The sequence below is a fragment of the Arvicanthis niloticus genome, chromosome 4 (genome assembly GCF_011762505.2).
Source record: "Arvicanthis niloticus isolate mArvNil1 chromosome 4, mArvNil1.pat.X, whole genome shotgun sequence".
Classification (NCBI taxonomy): domain Eukaryota; kingdom Metazoa; phylum Chordata; class Mammalia; order Rodentia; family Muridae; genus Arvicanthis; species Arvicanthis niloticus.
In genome coordinates this window covers 13,880,284-13,899,710 of record NC_047661.1, presented here as the reverse complement: position 1 = coordinate 13,899,710, position 19,427 = coordinate 13,880,284, and the positions used below count along the sequence as shown (strand labels likewise).

The 19,427-nt window shown below is 42.5% G+C and overlaps 1 protein-coding gene across 7 annotated transcripts in view; it reads right to left on the bottom strand.

Annotated features, from left to right (window-relative positions):
• The window catches only part of Pld1 (phospholipase D1), a 204,839-nt gene that overhangs the window by 69,355 nt on the left and 116,057 nt on the right, over window positions 1-19,427 (bottom strand). For all 7 annotated transcript variants that reach the window (XM_034500625.2, XM_034500623.2, XM_076932207.1 and 4 more), the window contains 5 exons: window positions 18,352-18,501; window positions 17,249-17,332; window positions 13,861-13,942; window positions 4,759-4,869; window positions 119-319 (listed from right to left, as the gene is read on the bottom strand). In XM_034500625.2, the coding sequence (XP_034356516.1) occupies window positions 119-319; window positions 4,759-4,869; window positions 13,861-13,942; window positions 17,249-17,332; window positions 18,352-18,501 (628 nt within the window). The remainder of the gene's footprint in view (window positions 1-118; window positions 320-4,758; window positions 4,870-13,860; window positions 13,943-17,248; window positions 17,333-18,351; window positions 18,502-19,427) is intronic.

Genomic DNA, 19,427 nt, shown 5'->3' with positions numbered 1-19,427 from the left:
TACTGGGTCACTTGCACTACTTATATGGCAAGTCTGTCAGTTTGCAGTTATGTTACATATATAGGTTTAGACAAGCCTGCTAGTTTTGTGCTGGCCCACACAGGTGGCAGGTACTTACCGTGAGAGAGCCCAGAGACAGTCCTGAGGTGACCCGTTTGACACTGCCCACGTCTGTGAGTCTGTGCTCATTGTCATCCCACCTTCCATAGGCCAGGTCAATCCCACCCACGAAAGCCACTGATTGGTCGATAATAACGAGTTTCTCATGGTGAGCCCACAGATACACACTGGAGGACACGTGGTCTGGGTGTCTCATCACCTGGAGACAGGAGAAATCCACAGAGAATATACTTTATAAACGGCCTTCATATCACAGTAAAATAGGGCTGCCTTCTCCTTGAAAAATATTCTTAAAAGTAATTCAGGTACAAAAATGTATTCTATGCATGCCAAAGAAAGTCTCTTAAACTTCTAATTTTAGTCTCAGTGCTAGCAGAGAAAGACTTGCATCTATTTTTTTTTCTTTTTAAAACCCTGACTGGTCTTGAACTTGAGATCCTCTTGTCTCAGCTTCCTAAATGCTGGGATCCCAGGCACAGGCCCTTACATGTGCCCTCTTATGGTTTAAGTTGTCAGCCAGATGAGATATTTTGAAGAAATTGTCATTTGACTTGAATGGTAACCATTAAAGCTATGTCAATTTAATAGCTGTAGGCTCTCTTTCCACTTCCTCCAAGGGTAACCCTCAGTATAAATAAATTAATTAATTAATAAGTAAATAAATAAAACATTTAGCCAACATGCATTTGTGGAAAGACATTTATAAGTTATATTTGTGCTAGGTGTGGTAGTGCATGCTTTTAATCCCAGCACTATGGAAGGTAGAAGCAAGAGGATCTCTGTGAGGCCAGCCTGGTCTAAAAGCAAGTTCCAGGGCAGCCAGGGTGGTTATACACAGACACCCTGTCTCAAAAAACAAACACACTAAGAAATAACCAAAGGAAGAAATTATATTTATATCCGGATGATACAAGCATTCAGATACCTGGACAGCTCCTTATATGAAAGTACTTGGAGAGACGGATAAAGTGCTTCAAGATGACTCCTTATATGATCCTATTTTTTGCTACTAGGATGACCCCCCAAAATATTGGCTAAAGCTTTCATTTATTGTGGTAAAATACATAAAATACAAACGTTACCACTTTATCAGTTTTGGTGTGTGCCATTCAGTTTTACCACAGTAATGGGCTAGCCAGTCTTCCTTCCTGTCGTTGGAAATAATATTTGAGAAGACTGATCTAGGCCTGCTTTAACTGTGGGGTAGAGTTCATCAAAGAAGCCATCAGAAGGACCCAGTGCTTTTCCCTGGAGAGAGATCTTTAACTATTGATTGATCTCCTGACTGGCTGTGTCCATCCAGATTCTTCTTCCTGAGTTAGCCTTGGCAGGTTTTGTCCCATTCACCAGGTTTCTGGGTGTGCTGGTGTCCACAGACTCTCTGGAGTCCTTCCCACTCCTGGGGATTCTTCCCCATGGCCCCTCTTTTACGTCTTGTCTTCAGAAACTCGATGTCTTTTCCTTTCTCCTCCTCCTTCCACGTAAAGGTTTCTTGAACTGGTCAATCCGGTTAAGAACCAACGTTTGGTTCCACTGTTTTTCCCTGTTCTGCCGGTAGCGTGTCTATGTGCTCTTTGTGATTTCCTTCCTTCAGCTATCTTTAGATCTGCTGTGTTCTCCTTTCTCTGAGTCTCAAAGTTTTAAGTTTAAACTGAGATTTGGAGACTGCATCTCTTTTCTAATGCAGGATTTATAGCTATAAACATCTCCCCTCTGTACTGCTTTTGCTAATTCCTGTCATTTTTGATATGTTCTTTTATTTTGACTTGACTCTTCCTTGTTCTCCTCATCCTCCTCCCCCACATCTTCCTCCAACAGGACCTCACTATGTAGCTCTGGTTAATCTGGAGCTCACTGTATAGACCAGTCTGTCCTCAAATATAGACATCCTCCTGCCTCTGCCTCCTTAGTGGTGGGATTAAAAGCAGGAACCACTACACTACCCTGAATCTACCTTTAAAAACACTTTAAATTTCATTTTTATGTGAGCATGCAGAATGGTAGGTTTATTTTACATGATGTCATCAGACTTCATTCTCATTCTCTCTTCCTTTTCTTCCTGAGCCCAAACAGAGCTGGCTACTTTCACATAACATCTCTCTCTCTCTCTCTCTCTCTCTCTCTCTCTCTCTCCCTCCCTCCCTCTCTCTCTCTCTCTCTCTCTCTCTCTCTCTCTCTCTCTGTGTTTCTCTCTCTCTTGCACACACACATACACACACACAAAGGGAGGGGGAGGGGAGGGGGAGGGGGAGAGGGAGAGGGAGGAGGAGAGAGAGAGGGAGGAGGAGAGAGAGAGAGCTCCTATGTAGCTGTGGCTGACCTAGAATTTACTTCATAACCTAGACTGGCCTTGTATTTATGATGATTCTCTTTCTGCCTCCCAAGTGCTGGGATCACAGGTGTGGGCCGCTACACACAATGTGACTTCTTTAGTGTAGTGTTTTAGAAGCTAATCCCTTCTCTTTTATATAAGTTTATACACAGTTCTATGTTTTCAGTTCTCTTGGGCGCAGACCTAGAGGAGGAATTACTAGATTATATTATATGGCAGCTATATCCTTAACTCCCTGAAACAAACAGGTTGTTTTTCAAAGTGGCTGTACTGTTATTTACCGCATCAATATCTATGTGGACTCTGTATTCTCGGCAACATAGACAAAGGTTCTGTATTCTCTGAAATATAAGCTACCACCTGACTATTGATTATAGCCTGCCTAGTAGATGTGAAGTAGCACCTCACTGGAGTTTTGATTTGCATTTTCCTGATTAGCAATAATGTTTGATATCATCTTGTGTGACTTGGCTATTGGAATCTTCTGAAGTGTCCCTTCAGAGCCTTGCTCATTGAAAAATGTCTTGTAATGGTCAAGTTGCCCAAGGACTCTGTATAGGCTGGAAATACAGTCCTTTTCAGGTCTAGGATTTGTGAATATCTCCTCCTCTTTTGTGGCTTGTCTTTTCACATCCTTAATGATGTCCTTTCCTGTTCTCTTACATCTGATGAGTGAGCATTGAGATGCTACAATGTGCCTTATCCTCTGGGCTGACATTTAACCAAGTGGGGTGGGTATATAACTTAGAAGTTTAAGCCTGCTACAGCGTTAGTTTTGTGTCTTGGTAGCTGGATGACATTTATCAGTAGGTATTAGGTCTAGTGAGATGTCAAGGAGGTTCTCCAACCGTCTGTCGTTTCAGTTACTTTACCCACATCTCACCCTAGACACTGGTGATCTCAAAACCTACAGCATTTCACATCCTAGAACAAGGCTCTTCACCACTCTCAGCGATCAGAGACCTCCATGGTGAACTTCCATCCAAGTGCTTCTGAACTTATCTTAATGGTGATGTGGACAGGAGACAGAGTTCCTCCTGATTCTAACAGTGCAGGAAACAAATTCTTGGCTCTACTTTCATCTTCCGTTACCAGGGTCAAAGTTGAGAAACGTTAAAATCTATTCACCCCCAACAACAGAGGGAATGTGAGGAAATATTTTAGCTGAACAGACAAGTCTCAAAAGAAAGTTTTAAAAGCATTCAATATCCTTAGTCATCAAAGAAATTCAAATTAAAGGCATTTTAAGATTCCAATTTGGCTGGGCAGAAGAGCTATCTTCAGGAAAACAAACAGTGAATGCTGGAGAGCAGGTAGAGAAAGAAAAAGCTTTGTTTCATGTTGGTGGAATGAACTTGTACAGCCACTGTGGAAATCAGCGTGCAGATCTCTAGAAAACTAAACCTGGACAGGTGATGGAGGCTTTTCATTCCAGAACTGGGAGGCAGGCAGGCAGGCAGGCAGGAGGATCTCTGAGGTGAAGGCCAGCCTAGTCTACAAGGCAAGTTCCAAGCCAACCAGACTAACAGTGAGATCGCATTTACAAGAAAAAAAAAAAAAAGAAAGAAAAAGAAAAGAAAAAAAAAAGAAAAGAAAAAAAAGGAAAACTGAAATTAAAACTGCCATAGGACTCAGCTATACTCTTGGGTAGACAAAGACCTCCAGTCCGCCCCACTGATCCTTGCATATCTGCATGCATTGCTGTCTATTCGCAAGGATAAGCAAGAGGACCTGACCTGGAATACAAAGGTGACATGTATACAGAATAGAATTTTATTTAGTAATCACAAATGAAATAACAACATTTGCAGGTAAATGGATGAAAAGGGAAATTATCATATTAAGTAAAGTAGCCCAGACCTAGAAAGGCAAATACCAAATGTTTTCATGATAATGTGTACCCTCTAGATTTAATCATTTATTTATATGTATATCTGTGGAGTATGAGGAGGATCAAGAAACTGAATAAAGGATTCTGAGAGAGAAAGAGGAGACTTAAGGGAATGGGGAACAGGAAGAAAGGGGGCATGAAAATACATGGGCCACAAATGCAAATTATGGCTACTGTGGGGAGGGGTAAAGGGGAGCAGGTGCCTGGACAAAGGAGACAAGGAAGGGGTTCAATAGAGACGAGCTATGCATGTGTGAGATACTCACGCTTTTGCATGCTAATTTTGGAAAGCAACACAAGAAAGTGTAATACTTTTGCATTTCTCAAGATTTGATGCTTTTCATTCAAAATGAGCATTAAGGAAATTCATACAGAAATGGCCCCTGTGGGATAGCAATCGTTGGTTCTGGGATACCTTTATGTTGGGGTGCAGCCGCATCAATGTCCGCTTGCTGTACTCGCTGTTGATCCCGAGGGCTAGCTCCACCTCTTTGTAAAGCATTATGAAAATCCGCACACCTTGTTGCTGTCATGAGAAGACAGGAATGAGCCCCTAGGCAATTATGACGTCCTTCCCTTCTTTCTTTCCCTGTGTTAGATTTCCTTTATTCTGTAAACTGGTATGAAAGTAGTTAGCAAACAGACAGTATACAGAATGACACACAGGTTGTCAAGATGCAAATAAAATCATAAAACTGAGGTGTGGTGGCAAATACTGGTCATTCCGGCACTTGGGAGGTGGAGTCAAGAGAAACTGGAGTTCCAGGTTAAGCTCAGCTACAGAGAGTTCAAGGCTAGCCCAGGCTATATATGATGTTATCTCAAAAGAAACCACTCCCTTCCCTTTCATACACACTCAATCTCAAGAGTGTTGGTACTACGCTAATAATAAATCTAGAACGCAGAGACCAACGCCTGAAAGTCTCCAGTAGCTGTAGTACCTTTCTGAACACTGCCAAGCACTTGTGACCCAGGGAAATGGCACCTGAGTCTTTGAAGCAATAGCCAGTGCCAAATGTGCCCTAAATGTCTCAGGCAGGGCAGCGTTTATGTAGAATTTTTCTTTCCTGGAAAAGTATTGATTTACATGGAGAAAACATTTCTAAATCTCCAAAAATGAATGTGCTAGGTCTTACCTCACACTTAGATTCTGAATGTCTATGTCACTAGCAAAAGGATTTCACTGTACCAGTCAGTAGCTATGTGTAACACAGACACACAAATTAACACAGCTCTGCCCATAGCCAGTGGGCCCAAAGAACACAGCCAGAGCTGTTGGGGCCCATTTCACTGTCAAACTAAAGCAGAAAAGTGCCTGGTGCACTCCTACTGATGAGTGCCATCTGACCAACAAGAGCCATGTGTTTCCACAACACTCCAACTTCAAATGCCATAAGAGTCCATGCCTTTATGTAGTAAATAACAGGAATAAACATAGTTTCTCACTGTTATTTGGTCAAAATGATACAGTATGCAAATTTCTTATAAGACCACATCATTTCACTGGTTAGCTACAGATGAAGTGAGTCTGTAGTTTTGAAAGGACATTAGATTTACAATATGGTGTTCAGTAGGTCTATCAAAAGATACACCATCTTTATTCTGAAAAGACAACAACTATAACAACAAAAATCTCCAAAGTCAAAATTAATCTATATGACACACTTGTTTACACATACATGTATACACACATATGAAATTCTACTTCTGTAGTTAACACCTGGCCTTAGGAACTTTTTTTATTGCTCACTGTAACTATTCAGTTTCTATTATAATCAAATACAAAAGTACAAGCTGACTCAGCAAATTAAGGTGCCTACCTCCAGGCCTGATGACCTCAGCTTGATCCCTAGAACCTATGTAGTAGGAGAAAATCTCTACACATGTACTGAGCACGCACACACACACACACACACACACACACACGCTTTCACATACGCATGCGTGCGCGTGCACACACACACACTAATACATGTCTACTTTATGTATTTTATGTCTATGATGTATTAGAGAGATGGCTCAGAAGTTAAGAGCATGTTGTACTGGAGGATGAGAGTTTCACTCTCAGAACCCAGACCAGGCAGGCAGCTTACAACCTTAGTTCCAGGGGATCTGACACGTATCTCTGGCCTTTACAAGCACCATGTGCATGTATACACGTTCACACAATAAACATATCATTAAAAATTAGAAATATCTTTTTTAAAAGGTTATCACACATACATACATAATTTGAATAAAGAAATAAACACATAAAATTGTAGGAAAGAAGAGAACAGCTTGATTTCTGATGGTCTGGCCAGGCAGTACTCTCTAATAAAACACTAATTGAGGGGTTACAAGGAAAGTTAAATTGTTTTTTTTTTTTTTTCCTGTTTACCATGCAGTGTTCTGTTTCTTTTAAACATTTTAAACTTTAGCATTGAACTATGGTCAGTGCTAAGAAGAAGACACTAGGGGGAAATACAACTCAGTTTACAACCCAAAATTTCAACCTAAATTATATATTATTATACCTGATGCCATTCCTCATGGCTCATTTATTTCAAACAGATGAAATTCTGCTTTGTTTTTTAGAGAGTGTTTCTCTAATTCTGTTTTGTGCATGGGGGCTTGTGGTATTGTAAAGCTCCCAGGAAGGAAGGACCTCACCCAAGCCTCAGGAATTTGTGGCCACCCATTAACTCACAAGACACCGAACTTGATGCAATCAGCAAAAGGTATATTTCAATCAACATGTTGAGGTCAAGACCTGTAGCCCACGCAGGGGCAATGGGGTCTGACCCCGGGGCTTTGGAGACAGAGAGAATTTAAATCGAAAAACCACAACTGGGGGGTGGGGGACCACAACCCAGGGGGAGTGAAGGAGGGTTATTGGAAAACACCTGTGGAAAGTCCCAGCCCATTATTCAGTTTGTGACAGGGTCCAAGGAACAGTCATGGGGAACATTTTGTATAGGCTATTTTCAAAGTTCCTGAAACACAGAGCTCATGACCAAGCTGACCTGCACTCTTGGTTCTGCCCAGTCTGCTAGGAGATTTTGAAAATTTTTAACCCTTTTAGTACATGTGCAGGACTCATACATGCCCACGTAAAAGGGACCCAATGCATGAACAAAAGAGAAAGGCTCTTTGTACCCTTCACTATCCCTTTCTTCCTTATTCCTCTGAGGCAGGTCTGTCCCCAAAACTTGAGCTCATTGTTTGGTTAGGTTGGCAAGCCAGTAAAGCCCAGCCAGCTTCCTCTTTCTGCCCCCACAGCACTAACTGCCCAACTAGTTTCATGTGGACAAGGATCTGAAATCAAGTCCCCATGATTTTGCAGCAAACATTCTTAACCACTGAGCCATTTCTCCAGGCCTCCAAATTCTGCTTCTTGAGCTTAAAACATAGCGTTCACAAAGGTCAGTATTTGCAAATTAAGTACTTGGCCAAAATCCTGTGGTAAGCGGTTTCCCATCTACCCAAGTAACTGACAGATATTTAGATAGTGAAGATGTCAACTCTAACGGGTTGCTCTAATACCTTCCAGTCATTATACCTAGCATTTTCTTTCATACCGTGACTTTTGTCACCTGACTAAAGTGACTCTGAAGGAAATAAAGTAGAAATTCTGCTTTTATCTTAAATACCAATGACTAACAAGGAAGTAATTATACAAATGTGATTTTTAGTGGGGCTTATCTTGCATACGTATGCTTATACCTATAACCATTAATTTGTGGCAGATTTCCATGATAATAAGGCAATGATTCCTTTTCTTTTACAAGCAGTATTACAACACAGTCACAAACTCTATAAACGGCAAAGGAAAATCATTCCTTTATGGTAAAGTCATTTGCTTTGTTGCAATTGCTCAGGTTTATAAAACCACAGAGACCATTTCAGTAAGCCAAAGGCCCAATCTACAAAAGACAGATGCTAAGTCTGTAATTTTTAAAAGTAGTTTGAAGTAGCTTGCCTGTGGGCAAGCAATAAATGTGCTGCGACCATAATTCAATAAAACAAACCCATTCAAAAAAGCTTAAAAGAAAAAAATTAGCTCAGAATAAACCTAACCAAATAAATCAAAGTCCTCTGCAATGAACATCTATAACACTAAAGCAATTAATCACAGACAACACGCTGAAGGTGTGGCTCAGTTGCTGGAGTGCTCGTAGCCCGTGGGTTCAGCCCCAGAGGCATAAGCCAGGTGTGGTGGTGCATAAAGCAGGGGGGTTGGAAGTTCAAGGTCAGTCATGTAATGAGTTCAGTGTCGGCCTGGGATATGTAAGACTGTGGAATATCAGAAGAAGCTGAAAAAGTGGAAAGATCTTCTATGTTCCAGGATTGGCAGAATTAATTTTGTGAAAATGACTATGTCCCCCAAGATAGCCTACAGGTTTGATACAGTCACTACAGAAATTCTAATGACATTCTTAACAAGGAAAAAAAACCCTAAAATTCACAAAATTCACAGACACCTAAAAGACCTCAATAAGCCAATAATGCTGAACAAGAGAACAGTGCTGGGAGAGGGCATGTCTGATTTCAAGTTACACTACAGAGCCACCAAAGTAACAAAATAGCATGGCCAAAAATTGACACACAGATTAATGGACTAAAAGAATGGACCCAGAAGTAAAGTCACATGGTATAGCCACCTGCTATTTGGCAAAAGTTAAAAAGCAAAACAAACAACAAGAAAAAACCAAAGTGTTAGAGAAAAGACTTCCCCTTCATGGCACTGAGAGAATGGGTTTCAACCTGTAGCAGAATGAAACTACATTCTGATTATCCTCATCCTGCACCAAAGTCAGCTCCAGGCCAGGCACAGTGGGGCAAGCCTTTAATCCCAGCAGCTGGGAGGCAGATGAAAATGGATCTGTGGGTTCAAGGCCAGCCTGGTCTACATAACAAGTTCCAGACTATTCAGGACTATATAACAAGGCCCTCTTGCAAAACATACATGCATGCACATGTGCATGCACCCAAACACACACACACACACACACACACACACACACACACACACACTGTATTCCTGAAGGGACCTTGTGAAATAGCATGTTTCTTATCGTTGATGAACTTAAGCAAACAGTTCTAGAGAATAGCCTTTGTGAAAGATGAATTTCTGCAGATGTGCATTTGGGTCTCCTTCCTGATTAGTTTGTCATCAGATACAGTGGCACAACATGACAAACACATGAATTTTAGGGGCTTTGGATACACAAAATATACATGAAGACAATGAAAAGAAAATAGAGTGGAAATCCAAAAGACCCCTTTCATAGACCCTATCTTCTCTGATTATTCAAAACAGCATGGCTCAAATATTTGAAAAGTACTGTCAATGTGGTCCACTGTCTGTCATTACCTTATACAACCCCACCCCAGAGAAATAACCCATTGCCAAGAACTTCTGGGGAGGGGGGTTGAATGTGGGTAGAAAAATGGAAAACCAACCATAAAGGTTAAAATCCCTGTGTGGTAGTATCCAGCTATAGTCCTAGCACTGGAGAAGAGGGGGAAGGCAGATCAGGAGCTAGAAGCTACCTGGGGGACATGATATTCCATCTCAAAAAAAATAAGGAGGGGGAATCTGCCTGTGAGATAAAATGGGTTCAGTGAGTAAAGGCCTTGCCTCCACACCGGTCTCCCTAAATATGAATTCCACAAGTCCCACAAGTTGTCCTCTAACCTCTACACTCATGTGTACACACACAAATAAGTTAAAAATGTAATTTAAGAAAAAAAAATGTAAAGAAAAAAATAGCAGAAATCATATCCTCATGATTTAAATATAAGAAACAGTGGGTTACCACAGCACAAATACCTGTATATTTTCAACCAGTTTTGTTTAAAGCATGGTCCTAGAAGTTAAAGATACTGTCTCCCTATCCCTGCAAGCCCTCCCAGCCTTCAGTTTAGGATCCCACTGGTCCTCAGGGTAACGATCTATCTCCCTTCTCTGGTGTGGACTTCTTCCCCACTTGTGTCTTGTGGTGCAAAAGGAAACAAACAAACAAACAAAAAAAAAATCAAATTGATGACAAACTCAATGTGAAAGCAAAACGTTTATCTGACCGTTGTCAGCTCCCTGCTCTGGAGAATTCCTTTGATGTCAGTCTCATATTCCTAAGATTGGAACCTGCACAACTGTGCTGCAGAGTTCAGGTTACCATAGCTCAAGGCAACTTATCCTCTCAGCTCTCAGTGTCCCAACTTCAGTGGCAACCACCGGCTGCTCTTGCCCAGCCCCCCCCCCCCAACCCCCCACAGGAGCATTCACCGGGCTTAATACCTAGTTCAGGAAGAAAGTGGAAGGGAGAGACAGAAAGAAGAAAATCAGAGGAAGAAGGGGAGGGGAAATGAAGGAGGGGAGGGAGGAAAGGAGGATGGAGGGAAGGAGAAAGGATTGAAGTTCCTGAATCCAAGTCCCCTCTACTCGCTCTTAGTACCATATTCCAATCCCACTTTTTTGAGCTTCCCTCATCGCCTAAACGCCCCATAGAACCTCCTAACTGTTCATCAGAAAGGCCATACCCCCGGCTTGTCTCTCTCTTAGTGCTATAGCTTAGCTGCAGCCATCTCTCAGTGGTACCCCAACCAACCTTACTGTAACAAAATATCCCTATTATTCTCAGTGCATACTGCCCCTGTGGGATTTGCCCACCCCAAGAGCCCCTAAAGGCCTCAGGTTGTGAGAGACACCCTGTGAGGCCTGCCTAGTGAGCTCTCTCTAACCTTTGAATGTACACATTTTCTCCTTTTGATATGCTTCTTTTCACTTTTATTAGTTATTTATTTAAAAAAAAAACAACGGGTTTCATTTTATACTAGTGTATAACATGCTCTGATCATCTTCAGTTCTATACTACCACACCTTGCCCCCCATTCCCCTTCTTTTGCCTCTGAGCCCTCTTCTTATTGTCATGTATGATCTCTCATTTTCTTCATTATTGTGATATGTAGGCACACACATACATACACACACATACACACACTTATGTGCACACAAAGTGCATTTACTGTCGCTTGTATGTGTTTACAGTTGACCATTGCGCTCTGGATAGGCAATTAAGGGTTCTTCTCTAGAGAGAGCTGCTTCTCCCTTTCTCAGTCATCATTAATTGCTATAGTTCTAACTACCCACGGCTGCTGAGGCCACAGACCTAAGGAAAGCATACTGCTGCCACTTTCCTGAGCCAGGATATGTCTGGCCGCACTCTCAACACTTGTCTTTATGTGCACAGATCAGTGCATCTCTCAGTCCTCATCAAACAAGCTTCTTTTTGTAGCAGATGGAATCTATCACAGAGAGCCATTAACAGGCTAAAGAAAATCCAGAGGCCAACTGAGTGTCAGTGCCCGGTACCAATGCCACATCTGCAGTGAGACCCTCCCATCTAAGGCTCAGGGTCAATCACGGAGAAAGTGGTAGAAAGATTGTAGGAACCAGAGGACCCGGATGTCTACTGAAAGACTATGTGGGCTCCATAGGACAGGAAAACTGTACATGTATGATCTCGAGTCTTCCATGGCTTAGGAATCAAAGCATTTATTCATCACATACCCCTTATGATCAGCCATGCTCCTCAACACGGGGAGGCATTCAACAAGCTCATGTCACTGAGACCTAAAATAAGAGAATTCCCAGACAAACACTGTGGGCGGGGTCTCCCAGTGTGAGGGAAGGATCCTGGCCAAGCTCCGGAAAAGTTTGCAGACATAGACACTTAAGAGGGATTAGGAAAGGAGCTGCTTCATAGAATAAAATAGGGAGAATTCCAAATCCTTTCATGGGTAGGAAGTTGGTTAGTAAGGCTAGGTTCGAGCCTAGGATGCAAGTCTTCCGTAAGAACTAGCTGGGATGGGCTGGGAAGACAACCACTGTAGGCTCTGTGGTGACTGTGTCTTACATAGCTCATCATAGACACACCAAGTGGGCTATTTAAGGACTATGTGAGTAAAACTTCTGGGGCTCAGAGTTTCCTGGTTTGTGAATGGAATGGATGATGCTACCGATCAAAGCCATGATTGGTGGAGGGAAGAAAATTCCACCTTCCCTTAGTGTCATCGATGAGCTCTGTAGTGCCTCTGGAAACGTTTCTGGAAGGTGTAGGGCAAGGACAATGAAGGGAGGAAGGAAGAACGGGGGATGGGGAGGTGGAGAGTGAGTGAGACAGAGGAGAGAGGAGGGAGAAGGGTGTACAGACCTCCAGAAGGAGAAACACTGCCCTGAGTAACTCAGAATCCAAACATCTGTTGGAACATGCTTCAGAAGTGGGGAGGGAAAACTAAGTCAGATTCAGGGCAGAGTAAAAGGGCTGTCAATCTCTAATTAGAGGATTAATAATAAACCCAGGCTTATTCTAATTTAGTCGCATAAGCAGAATTCATTAGCAATATAAATATAGCTGTACTGCTTCAACTGTTAACTTTGTAAACAAAAAGAGCATCCTCAGTGTTTGCTCAGACTCTACAGGCTAGCCTCACTGTCCCCGACTGAAACCAAGCCCCTTACTTCTTAATATCTTCCTTGATAGTGTGTGGTTGTGGGTGGGTGGGTGTGGGTATGTGTGTAGGGGGAGTGTGATGTGTGTGTGGGGGGGTGTTTGGTGTGGCTGTCAATGTACATGTGTGTAGAGACCAGGGAAAGATATGCATGTCCCCTTTCTGTCACTCTCTACATTATTCCCCTGAGATGGGATCTCTCATGGAACCCAGAGCCAGGCTGGCAGCCAGTGAAAGCCAGCAATGCCCTTGTCTCCATCACACACAATGCTAAGGTTACAGGTGCACATGACCATGACTGACTTTTTATACAGGTACTGGACATTCAAACTCAGGTCCACACTGATCAGCAAAAGCTGCTGAGCTATTTTCCCACCAAACTCCCACTTTCATCTCATACTTTTCTCTTCCAAATGAACTGGGAAACAGGAAGTCCCCTCAACAAGTGTGAGCATGTATGTGTGTATGTGTATGTGTGTTTGTATACATGTGTGTGCATGTGTGTGCATGTGTGTGGGTGTGTCACAACCCTTCTGGGGGGTTGAATAACCTTTACATAGGGGTCACCTAAGACCATCAGAAAAAAAAATATGTATATACATATATATATTTATAAATATATATTTATATTACAATCCATAAGAGTAGCAAAATTACTCATGAAGTAGCAACTAAAATAATTTTGTGGTTAGGGGTCACCACTACATGAGGAACTGTATTAAAAGGCTGCAGCATTCAGAATGTTGATAACCACTACTCTAAAGTAAAAAGTTATCAGTACATTGCTCAGGCTGGTCCTGACATTGCCTTACTTCCTAGGCTAGCCTAGGCTAATCCTTCCTCTACATCCTAAGTGTTATCATTAAAGGTGCATGTCACCACAGTTGGTTTTATATGGTCCTTGGGATTAAAAGCCCAGCCAGTACCTCATGCAGGCTAAGTGGTCCACCAACTAAACCCCACCCCATGCATACATGATGGATGGTAGAACAACTGTGTGAGCCTGTCTAGAAATACTCACTGCTTTCCGCTTGAGGATGCAGTCCAGCCTCCAGCGGTTGCCTTCCACCACTGGGCGCTTCAGGAAGATTTCTGGACTTAACCTGAAGTCACAAAACCAAAAGGAAAAGGGGTTGAAAAAACAACAACAAAAAAGTTCTCTGTCACAGAGACCAGTGTTAGCCACGTGCCACAGAGTCTACTGTGGGGGGTCACTAGACTGCAAGGCTACGAGCAATTTCATAGAGGAAACTTTGTCTAGTTAAAATAATACAGGAACCACACCCATAATCTCAGCATTTGGGAGCTGAAGGCAGGAGGGCCCCAAGCTGAACGTTACCCTGGACTATGCAGAGAGCTTGAGGCCTGCACCAAAATAAAATGTCATACATACACACACACACACACACACACACACACACACGGGGGGGGGGAGGGGGGGTAGAGGGAGGGAGGGAAGGAGGGAGGGAGGGAGGGAGAGAGAGAGAGAGAGAGAAGCAACCACCTACCCAATGTCTACCATTTCCTTCTTTGCTGTCATAACTTACTTTGCACTATTAAATTTATATTTTCTACATTTGTGCAACTAGAGCTGATTTAATCCTGGACAGTAAGATATTTGACAGGGTAAATAGGGTTAATGAGAAAATTTCCCCTTGATAGAACATACACTTGATAGAACACACACATGCACACATACGCACCACATCAGAAAAACGACCTGCCCATGCTTGCAGCTGTAGGATGGACGCTGTATGGGGCAGGTGCTTATAGGAACATACACATAGCTAAGTTCTAAAGAGATAACCATAAAATCTCTTGAAATCTCTAGGCTACTTCCCCAATCTTAGGATTGCTCAACTCTGGGTATGTACATAGGCATTTAGCCACAGCAAGCTGAAAGCATTCTGACACATTTGTACACATACTGACTTCCAGTTACAAAGGAATTTCAAGGTTCCATGGGAATCAGGAGCTTTCTGAGAAGGACACTGATATTATTAACTTCTGTAAAAGTGAAAGCCATCTCTTGGGCTCTTCTGCCATAGTCAGTCCAGCCACAAGGCAGCTAAGAGCACCAACAGAGTCACACTCCCCACAACCCCATTGCTAGGGTCTAAAGGCAACTCAAGTTCAGCCTACATTGGATGTAACTCCTCCGAAATGAGAAACAACAAAAACATCATCCCCTTCTCCCCAGAAATGGCAGGTCTGGTAGAACAAGAGACAGCAGAGGATTAATCTCACGGAGTTCTGAATGGGAACATGGGCCTCCAAGATGTCCTCTGCTTAAGGAAAACCAGCAAGATTTGTAAGAGACAAAGGCTAGAAGAAATCATTTGCATGCTTTATTTTATCCATTAAAAACAAAACCAGCTTCAGTGGGCAGGAAGAGCCAGAAGGATTGGTGTGAAATGCTGTCTTCTGGACAGGATGGGACCACTATACTGATGAATTCACAGCAGTGGTCTCTTCACTCATTCATATCACTGCTAAAGTTATAGAGATATTTTTATGAATATAGTGGGATGCCGAGCTTTGGACTTATTCTCACGAGGTCTCAGAAAGTATTCGGTATTTGGCAATGACTAAAGACTTTGTGGTTGTCATAATGGGGGATCTGCCATTGGCAGCTAGTTGGTGGAGTCTACAAGTATCACAGGATAGCCTTCCACAACAAAGAACATCTGTCCCTAACCATCACTAGCACCAAATAGGGAAGGAGGACCTAGAATTAACTACAAGTATCCTTACAACTGAAGAGAAGCAGAAGATGGGTTCACATTCCTATTGTTCTTCCATCCCCCAATCTAGGATTAAAAGAAAAATCCAGGTTGATATTTTCAAGCTTCATATATGAGTACTATTCGGAAGGAAGAACGTTATAGACCAAAGCAAAATTTCTGAGCCAGGCTTGGTGGCTCAAGTTGGTAATCCTAGCATTTAGGGTGCTGAGGCAGGAGGACTGCTGTGAGTTAAAGGCTATCCCGAGCCACATATCCATAACCTTAAAACCTTATCTCTCGAATAGGATAGAGTGGATTTAAAAATCCACTCCAGTCTCTACAAGTATAACATATTCCAGGCCATCTTCATTTCATACCTAATGTTGGCCTCTGTAATAGGTTTCACTTTCGTAGATGATTGGTAACTGGAACTGAAATCAGGCTACAAATACAAAGCCTGCATCAACTCCACAGGCCAAACTCCCCAAGAACCAAGGGGCTTTAGATATGCGAGTTCCAGTGACTTTAATAAGCAGCATGACTCCCGTGGTGGTTTTCACAACAGGCTAGACAGTTAAAATCTAACAGAAAGCCAAAAGAGATTCCCTGCCCCGGTCCTTTTAACTGTAACAGCAAGTATTTCAGTGATGGAGAGAAAGTTCAGGAGCTGTTCCTTGGACCACGTGAAGGACATACTAAGAGATAGAAAGATACCTTGGTAGGATGCACTTTCCTATCTCCATGGCCACATCTGCATGGTAACATATTTATTTGCACAAATATCTTCACTTCTGCTTCTAATCCATTCAAGTTAAATACTTTAAGATGTTTGCAACTGGAGAGGTGTGTCAGTGGTTAAGGGCACTGTCCCGCTCTACCATAGCACCTAGGTTCTATTCCTAGCACCCACATGGTATCTGAAAACCAGCTGTTAACCCTAGTTCCAGGATATCTGATGCCCTCTTCTGGCCTCCAAGGGCACCTGCCACAAATGTGACACACAAACAAACAGGCAGGCAAAACATCCATACACACAGAGTGAAATAAATTTAAAAGTATGAGATGTTGCTTAAATTTTATGAAGGGAGGGCTGATATTGGGATGTAAATTAATTAATTAATTAATTTTTAAAAAAAATAAGAAAAAAGAAAGGTTTGCAATACTTAACATTGGTTGTCAACTTAATAGAATCTAGAGTCACGCTGGAAACGAAGCTCTGGGCGGGTCTCTGAAGGGGTTTTCAGATTGGGTAAACTCAAGTGGGAAGACCTGTCTTAACATAATTGATGAGAGTGCATCAATCATCTATGAGTTGGCATCCTAGACTGAATCAAAGGAGAGTGCGAGCAGGACACAGGTGTTCATCTCCCTCTGCCTCCGAACCATGCATGTAGAGTGACATCCCTTCATACACATGCCACAGCAGGATAGACTGTACTCTCCAACTGTGAGCCAAGAGCAACCCTTCCTCCTTTATGTCATATCTGCCACACGATGAGAACATGGAGCAGCGTAATGTCCGAAGGGCCATTTTGGAAAGTCTTTCACTGGGGTCTACTATGCAGGGGGTTGCGACTGGGCCAAGCCATCACGGCTACTGTTGGTTTCATGGTGTGGGATTTTCCAATAACACATTTCTAAGTGTAGAAGCCTCCAGACAACATTCTCCCGGCAAATACTAACCACCAGTCTGTGATAAAAATCTCTTCCGATGCCCCTTCCATTGCATTTGCGATGTCTTCAAAGTAGCCTTTGGCGTTCACATACCTGGAAGATAAAGGTTTTGTTCCTTTGTTGGTTCCTCTGTTTTGATTTCTTTTTTTTTATAAAACAAGAAAAAAAAAAAAAAAAAAAAACAGAAAAAAAGCAAACAAAACAGCAACGCAACAACAACAAAAACACCCTAGGTTAAAGCAAAGCACAGAGGGTTCTGCCTGGTCTACACCACTACCATTTTAAGTAACTGGAAACAAGATTGAAAACACAATCTCTCCTCCCTCTGCCACCTAGGAAGGGCAGTTAGGAGACAGACCAGGCAGTCTTTGCTTAGACAGGGGCACATCAATCCACCTTACAGAACCTTACCGAGTTTTCCTCCGAGTCTAACAACAGACCAGCTCAAATGCGTGAGTAGAAAACACATGAATAATTTAATCAAACTTCCATTTGTACCTTTAAGAGATGTATGAAGCTATATTCTGCTTTTCCTTTTAGAACTGGGTCTCGGGGAGCTTAGACAGGCCTCTGAATTGAAATATGACCTTAAACTAAGCATCCCCCTGCCTCCACTTCCCAGTTGCTGGGATTACCAAGCTGTGCCACCATCCCTGATTTTATGGGGTGCTGGGGATCCAACCAGGGGTTCATGTATGCTAGATGAACACTGTAACTGAGCTATGTGCCTAGTCCTTAAGTTGATTTTTAAAACTCCAGGCGCAGTGGGTCAGGCTTTCAACCCCAGCTTGGAAGATGAGGCAGGAAGAGCTTGAGGTCAAGAACATCTTTGTCTACATCGCGAGTTCACCGCCAGTCTGTGTTTCAAAAGATCTCACAAAACAAATCAAAGTTCTGAATCTAAAGGCAGCTAAGCTCCCCATTATAAACCTTCAAAAACCAAAATTAAACAAAAAAAACCTAACCTGTGATCACACAACCCTACAACAGCCTAGGAAAGAGGAGAGCTCGGGAGATGACTAAGTCATTTCTGGTTTAGTTTTGAAGCTGACTGCAGGTAAACTTAAACCATTACAATATGAGATGAACGCGTGCAAGCAAAAACATCTCACCACTTAGCTAAGGTGTTCTCGTGGATGGCGGCGTAGGAACCAAAGCGATGGTCTTTGAGGAAGTCAGTGCCATGCTTCTGGATGAACTCCTCTATGGCGCCTCCCCACCACCGGGCGTGTCTGTAGCTGTTACATTTTAAAATCAGTGTCCTTTAAAGAGAAACAAAAGTGGGTGTTGGGAGTTTACTCTGAGTTCTAGCTCTTAGAAGAGATTTAAAGATTAAACATGTCACAGCAAACTGGAATTAAAGTTTCTAGTCAATGCCCATTTAAAAAGTGAGCTTTTAGACATCTTAGTAGAATTCCTCAAATCATTCACTGGGTGGACTCGTCCGACTCCTCACTGGATCTTGAGTGTAGACACACATGAGGGTGTTTAGTGCAGACCTTGGACTGTGCTGAGAAACGAGGAGGGTTGTAGAAGATATAAAGTAATGTCACACTCTGTCAGAGTTGCTGATTCCTCCAGCACAGTTCTCTTTGCACTGACTACCCCAGCTTTTGACGGGCTTTGGCAGAGTCCTTCCTTTCCTTCTTTGAATCCAGCAAAGTTATGCAAAGCAATATACCCCATTCTTCTAGTCCTGGAGGGCTGGGGCAAGGGTACAAAAGCCAGTCCCACCCATGAGAGTAAGTCTGAGGATACAGCAGCTATCTTGCCACCAGAAGGTGACTCATCTGAGAATATGGCAGATGACATATGCCGAAGCAAACTTAGGAAAATGTGTCTTAATGACATAGTTTAGCTTAAAAATTAATCACCCACCGTGGCTGATTAAGTTGCTCTGGAATAAGACAGTTTGTATTGGGTTTTTCTATCGCATAAGCAAGCCACCTTAATTTCTTACAGGATTAAAAATATTGAGAATTCTGGTAGAATCCAGAAAAAAAATGGCTAGTTGTCAAAATGAATGACTAGGACCAAGAGATGAAAATTAAATTACCTAGAACTGAAGTTCAGAGGACAGCAAGGTCTGGCACTAGCAGCCATATGCCATGCTGATAATATAGGACTGAGTTAGAAGGCAGAGCTTTGATTCTGTTTAATTATTGGGATGGGGAGAGTACAGCAGTTC